The following is a 6,804-nucleotide window of genomic DNA, read 5'->3' on the forward strand; positions in this document are numbered from 1 at the left end:
TCAGTATGAAATGAAATTTATGAGAGAGAGATTAGAGCCTACAAAACAGAGAAGAGTTTGTGACTGATCTCATGCTGAAGACCCAATTTTGTAATTTTGGTTATCTAATAGAGTTCCTAGAATCTGTGAGGAAAGGCTGAGAGAGGGGGGCTTATTTAGTTTGGAGAAAAAAAGAGAAGGACTCTGGGACTTCTTGCAGGGGAACTGAACAGTGGTTCTGAGTTGCATATAGTAGTGTATGCTAACAAGCACTCAGATGAAATACATTTTCTTTTCATTAAGTGGAGTATCTTCAGGTCTGTTGTTCGTATGTAGATTCTGTCCTCTTTCCCGTTACACACAATAGACGTGCAGAAGAGCAACAAGTCTTGAAGTACTATAACTACTGGTAAATATTTTTATTCTGAATGAAAAATACGGTAGCTGAAGTGAATGTAATACAGGGTCATAAAGACTACTCTGTTTTGCCTCAGGTAGCACGTAAAGTTGAGAATTTCCCTGGGTTTTAGCAATGGTTGAAATTATTTCCTTACAGTTGCCTTGGAATTTGGCAGTGTAAAATATCATGTTAGAGGGAAATTGCTCTACTGAAATACCCACTGGAATTAAAGGGTTAAGAGTTTAGTTTTGCCAAGTACCTCCTTTGTTTAATGTGCTCAATGTTGAAATTTTACAAGGTCAGTGCCATATATCTGGTTTATGCATGTGTAATAACTGTGGTCTATGCATGTGGGAGAAGCAGTCATGAAATACTTCATTTTGTTCATGGTCTGAGTTGCAAGTGTATTCTGTTTCTCGTAGTAGTAATTCTTCTGATCTATGCTCCCATCTTCTCTCCCTTTCTGCTTTCTCTTAGGAAGATAAGGTTAAGTCCCTGCTGTTGAATCTGATCTCCTGCAACAGAATGACAGCTGAACAGGTGCTGGAGGCAGATTGTTTCTTGTGGCCCAGCATGATCTCGGTTCTCCCACAAGATGAACCAGGTAAAGAACATGAATATGAAAAGGCAAAAGAAGAAAGCCAGGATGTAACTGGCTTGGATGGTAAGGAAGAGGACAATGAGATAGACACTTCTCAATAGGCCAAAAAACTCTTCAGATATTTACCTCAGATACTTGAATTTCTAGCTCCAAAAGTAGTTGTTCTAGTCTCTCATATTCAGAATGTAAAGAAGAAAAATAGGATTAACACAGTCATTTTTTTTTCTGTATTTAAAACTGTGGTTTCTTTGGCTTTTATTTTAAAGGCATATTTTTTAAAGTAACCAGTTGAAGTTAAGAGAAGGATACTGCTGACAGAGGCATTTGCAGGATGACATTTGTCAACCTTCTTTGCTTTGAATATTCTTTAAATGAGAAGTTATATGTTTGATAGTTGTACTGTTTGCCAGATGCCAGGAAAGCAGAGTGAGAGAGTCATGACTAATTTTCATTAGTCCCTTGTCCTCTCCCTATTTTACTCTGCTTCTAAATATTTCTGTTCAAGTAGATAAGTTCCTTTTACTAGATGATTTGCTTTTGTATGTATTTTTCCAGATAGGCAGATACTGCAACTGCAGCTACCTCCAAAAACAATAAAAATAACCCCCTCATCTCACCACCAGCAACCAAACACTTCCCTTTCTATGCTACTATTCCCTCCCCCCGCACTTCCCCCCACAAAAACCCTCTCAAAACCCATCACTGGTCTGACAGCTAGTCAGTAAAGCTGACAGAGAAAGCCATTCAGTATGGTTTTTTTTAATTCCCCTATGATCTAAGCAAGGTATCTTTGGAACCTCCTTGATTAAGTAGTCTGAAGATACGTCTTGATCTTCTTTTTTCTGTACTGCCACCAAGGCACCTATTTGGACAAATAAAAATGCTACATTTTGCTTATCATAAAACACTCTAGTTTTATCTCTGTCTCAAAGAAACTTGAACATGAAAGACTGGTGTTTACAATTCATAACTGCATCAGTTGTAGAGCTACCATTCATTAGGTTTGTTTGCCTGCTTGTGATACACTGTTACTGAAGAATCCTCGTCACACCTTTGTATTTCATTTTGCAGTTAATTCTTATCTTTTTGGTATTTCTTCCCAACAAACATAGACGAGTCTTTCTGGGGTTTTTTGTGCATGCTTGTCTACTTTTAGAACTTGCAAATTTTTCACTATATAGTAGGGAGGGATGCTTGAACGAAGTAAAAATAGAAACTCAAAAGCATTATGCAAAAATTGGAACTAGATTTTATTTATATCTTTGAAGTGTAACAAGGCACTGTTGAAGGTTAGTGGATTAATGTAAAGGTTTTCTTACCTGTTGCATAACTCTTGTGTGGGGATTGGGAGCAGCAAAGGAAAAGGGACAGGTTGAGAGGATTTTTTTAGGAATATATCTGGCCACTAGATGTTGCTATTGAACAGGACTTTTGCCATAGAGAATAGTTGTTGTAGAGAAATTTAATAGAATCCCTGTAATAGGCCTCTTTACCAGTTGAAGAATACAGAATGTGGCTTTTTTATTTTTTATTTTTTGAAAAAATACTGGGAAATCCCAGGTACAATGTTGAAGGTGTATATTAGATCTAAATGTAGGCATAGGCAACGCAGCTTTCATGTGAAAGAATGTTTTGGCAGTAGTGGTCTTTCATCCTTATATGATTTAATTTGTTTTTCTGACTGGTTTTTGTCACAAAGTTTGTTTAAAACAACTTAGTCATTTTACTGATTGCATATGTAACTTTGCATATGTAATAAAATCAGTGATGGCAAAAGTTTATTAAAGCAGTCTGGGATTGAATTTTTTGATTAGTGACAAATGTCCTGTAATCAAAATATACAATGCTTAACATGTATTAACACTGGAGTTGAAATCAACACACACGTTTTTAAAAGTGTTTTCATGTTATGGAATATAACTTTTATTAACAATCCAAGGCTAACTTTTAACTTAAAAGAAACCTGTGAACACTATGTAGATAAATAACCTAATAATTAAGTTTTAGCTTGAAACACTGTTGTCAAGGCTCATATTGGGGTGTATGTTCATAAAAACAACTCAAGCAGCTTTTTTGTGTTTACAAGAGTCTAAACTTCCACCTTTTCATTTATATTGTGGAAGTATCTAACAGCCCTAGTAAAGGACTAGGACAATAAAACAATAAAGGTGCAATAAAACATTGAACTAAAAATGGTCCTTGCCTCATAGATTCATAGATTGTAGAGTCAGAAGGGACCACGAAGGATTATCATGTCCGACCCCCTGCCCCAGTCAGGAAAGAGCGCTGAGGTTGTACGACCCCAGCCAGGTGTCTATCTAGCTTCTTCCTGAAGACCTCCAAGTTAGGTGAGACTACCACCTCCCTTGGCAGCCTATTCCAGATTTTGGCCACCTTTACTGTGAAAAATTTCATCCTAATGTCTAACCTAAATCTACTCTCCACTAGTTTGTACCTGTTATTCCTAGGGGTGCCCTGGTAAATAGTGCATCTCCAATTCTCTGTTGTCCTCCCTTGATAAACTTATAGGTGGCTACAAGGTCACCCCTCAGCTGTCTCTTGTGAAGGCTGAAGAGATCCAGATCCTTCAACCTCCCCTCATAGGGTCTTGCATGGAGGCCACTAATCATACGCGTTGCCCTCCTTTGAACCCTCTCCAGATTCTCCTCACCCCTCCTTGAAGTGCGGCACCCACCCAAAACTGGACACAGTAATGCAACTGTAGCCTGACCAGTGCAGCATAGAGGGAAAGCATCACCTCCCTCGATCTGTTGGTCATGCATCTGCTAACGCACAACAAGGTGTGATTGGCTTTGTTGATGGCTTCATTACACTGCCGGCTCATGTTCATCTTGGAGTCCACTGTGACTCCAAGATCCCTTTCAACCGCTGTGCTGCTGAGGAGGTCATCCCCCAGCCTATAGGTGTGCTGGGGATTCCTTCTCCCTAGTTGGAGTACCTTGCATTTGTCTTTGTTAAATTGCATCCTGTTGCATTCTGCCCATTGGTCCAACCTATCCAGATCAGCCTGTATCCCCTCCCTGCCCTTTGGTGTGTTAACTTTGCCCCATAACTTGGTGTCATCTGTGAACTTGGAGAGGGTGCTCTCCCACCCTCGTCCAAATTGCTGATGAAGATATTAAATAGCACAGGTCCAAGGACCAAAACCTGCAGGACACCACTGCCCACCTCCTTCCAGGCTGAAAGTGACCCATCCACCACCACTCTCTGGGTGCAGTCCGTAAGCCAGTTGGCCACCCACCTGACTGTAAGCGTCCACTCCACAGCCTGCTGGCTTCCTTATGAGAATAGGATGTGAAACTGTGTTGAAGACCTTCTTAAAGTCCAGGTAGATGACATCTACCTTGGCTCCACGGACCAAAGTTTACCACTTAAAAAAAACAAAAGTTCCTAGCCTTTTGCCATTGTGAAGGAAACTTAATGTATCAAGTGTAATCAATTTATTTTTTGGCGGTAGTCCACGCAGATTTCCCTCTCATCCACGCATGTGAGGTCAGGCTTTGTTTGAACAGCAGTATCTGTTGCAGGGAAGTGTAGCTGCACTTGTGCCTTGCACATCAATTTGAGCACTGTAGCTAAGGATATTAAAAAGTGGCACATGTGCCACTCCTTTTCTTCATAAAGCCTGTAGTTTGAGATGGAGAACCAGCACAGTCCGTGTCCCTAAGACATAGCTACATCTTCTAGTTACATATTTGGACCTTTCATCTAGTTTGTTTTAGCTTTATTTTTGTTTTTAATCTTTGTTATATAGCCTAATGAAAGGGAGAGTTCTCTTACCTAACTTCAGGAGTTTCCTGAGCCAGGCTGCCTTGACCTTGTATAGGAGGGTACCACATGGTGGATTCCAAGTTGCATGGCTTCAAGATTTTTCTCTAGAGCCACCCCATCATTCGCATTGACAATGGACAGCCTGTCTCATGTACTTGAAAGGGATATGTAAATGAGCTAAAACTTCAAGACATCCTTTTGAGAACAGTGTGGAAAGGATGAAGTTATTCCTGTTGGGAAAAAATGTGTTTTTCTGGGTTCAGCCTTCAAAGAGATTCTGTCGTTTCTTCTCCCTCTACCGTGGTACTAGCTGGTTGTGCTTCTGACGTCCTCCTTGCACAGACCACACTCTTCAGTGTCTTCTGTGAGAAGAACATCCCTTCAGTTGGGGATTTCGTTGCAGATCGCCATCGTTTGCCTAGTACTTGGACTTTATTGGGCTCTTTGAACTGTTACCCGCAGCTTCAACTCTCTTACTGCATCCCAGCCCTGAAAAATAAACAGGTGGTAACAGTCCCTTCACTCAATTAAGGATAGCACTGAATCCATAGGGTTATCTAGTTTAATCACTTGTGCAGATACAGGATCTGTTTTTCATAAACATACCAGATATATGCCTATCCAGCCTCTTGAAATCAACTGTGAAGGAGACCCACAACTTTCCTAGGCATGCAGTTTTTCTTCAAGTTATAACCTAAATCTGATTTGCTATATTTGCTATTTTGAAATATGTTTCTCCAGAGCAAAATCCTCCCTACTATGCAAGAGTTGACAAATTTCTGGAAATGGTGTGTACTTGCCCTTTATCTGTAGTTCATCATCTGCCCAGTCTCCCCACTCCCAAACTGTCTCAACAGTACCTTTTGGTTCTTCAGCAATTCCTGCTTTCATAGCATGGTTTGTAGATTGGGATTCCTGACTGTAAACCTGCCAGAACAACAAGAATCTTGGCCTGGACCCAGATGCATTTCTTTTTCTGTGGGCAGTGTGGCAATTTTACATCTTTCCATCAATTCCTATGATCTATAGAGTGATCAGGAGCTCAGACAGGACTTGGGCTGTCTTATTTTAGTAATCCCAAATAATATGGATAGCTGTGGTACTTAGAGTGTGTGAGTTTCTCAGCCAACCCACCAATCATTTGACCACTTCTTCCTACATGCTATTTCAGTACCAGAATTTAATGATGTACACAGAACCAGCTTTATTGCATCTGACTAACTTATTGGTCGGTTGATTCTTCTGAAGAGAGATGATGCTTACGAAGTACAAGATATATTCTCCTGTGAAACAGGAAGTCTTCAACCAGACAAATGCATGCAAAAAGGTGGAAAAGACTTATCTGGGAAACCCAGTGGCAACTTTTACCATGATCCAGTTGAATTCCAGCTATTCTCGACTTCTCTGTAATGGTCTGTGCTCTAGCAGCTCCATTGGAATATACCTTGAGGTCATTTTGGTGGTGGAAGAAATTCAAGGTGTTATACATCTCACAGGATTGAAATTTCTACAGGGCGAAACATTTTTCTCCCAGATAGCGAGCCTCTACCTTTTGGAAACTGTCTGGTTCTGCCAACCTTAATGGACTTAATAGATTCCTGGGCAAACTCTTCTTTCTTTATCATCACTTGAAAGTTGCTTTCTTTATAGCTATTACCTCAGCTAGAAGAGACAGCAAAATACAGTGCCCATGGTGCAACTTTCACACACTCTGTGTTATAAGGAAATACTTGCCTTTCGGGGACACCACCCAAGTTCTTGCTGAAGATGGTCTTGGTCTTTGTTATTTCAGTTAAAAGCATTCATCTGCTTTCTTCCCAAAACCTCGCTCTATCCCAGCTCTCCTTTCCTACTAATAGAAGCCCCAAGACCTGGGATTCTTTTTGGGTAAAAGAAAACAAGGGTACCTTGGGCTGTTTTTGTACTGTTGGCTGTAGTGATCCCTGATGTGAGTGATGTAGGTGTGAACACAGGTGGGGGGTTGTGTATGTATGTACGTACACTAATCTCGTGTATGGGGCTAATTCATACA

General features: G+C 40.4%; 1 protein-coding gene across 5 annotated transcripts in view; it reads left to right on the forward strand.

Annotated features, from left to right (window-relative positions):
• Window positions 1–1,880, forward strand: part of STK31 (serine/threonine kinase 31) — a 119,439-nt gene extending 117,559 nt beyond the window's left edge. For 4 of the 5 annotated variants that reach the window (XM_019508586.1, XM_019508588.1, XM_019508587.1 and 1 more), the window contains one exon: window positions 857–1,880. In XM_019508586.1, the coding sequence (XP_019364131.1) occupies window positions 857–1,081 (225 nt within the window). In that variant the 3' untranslated portion in view covers window positions 1,082–1,880. The remainder of the gene's footprint in view (window positions 1–856) is intronic. The other variant, XM_019508590.1, reaches the window with a different exon arrangement.
• Window positions 1,881–6,804: the final 4,924 nt, after the last annotated feature.

This window comes from Gavialis gangeticus, unplaced genomic scaffold (genome assembly GCF_001723915.1).
Source record: "Gavialis gangeticus isolate Ggan-Ray unplaced genomic scaffold, GavGan_comp1, whole genome shotgun sequence".
NCBI classification, from domain to species: Eukaryota; Metazoa; Chordata; order Crocodylia; family Gavialidae; genus Gavialis; species Gavialis gangeticus.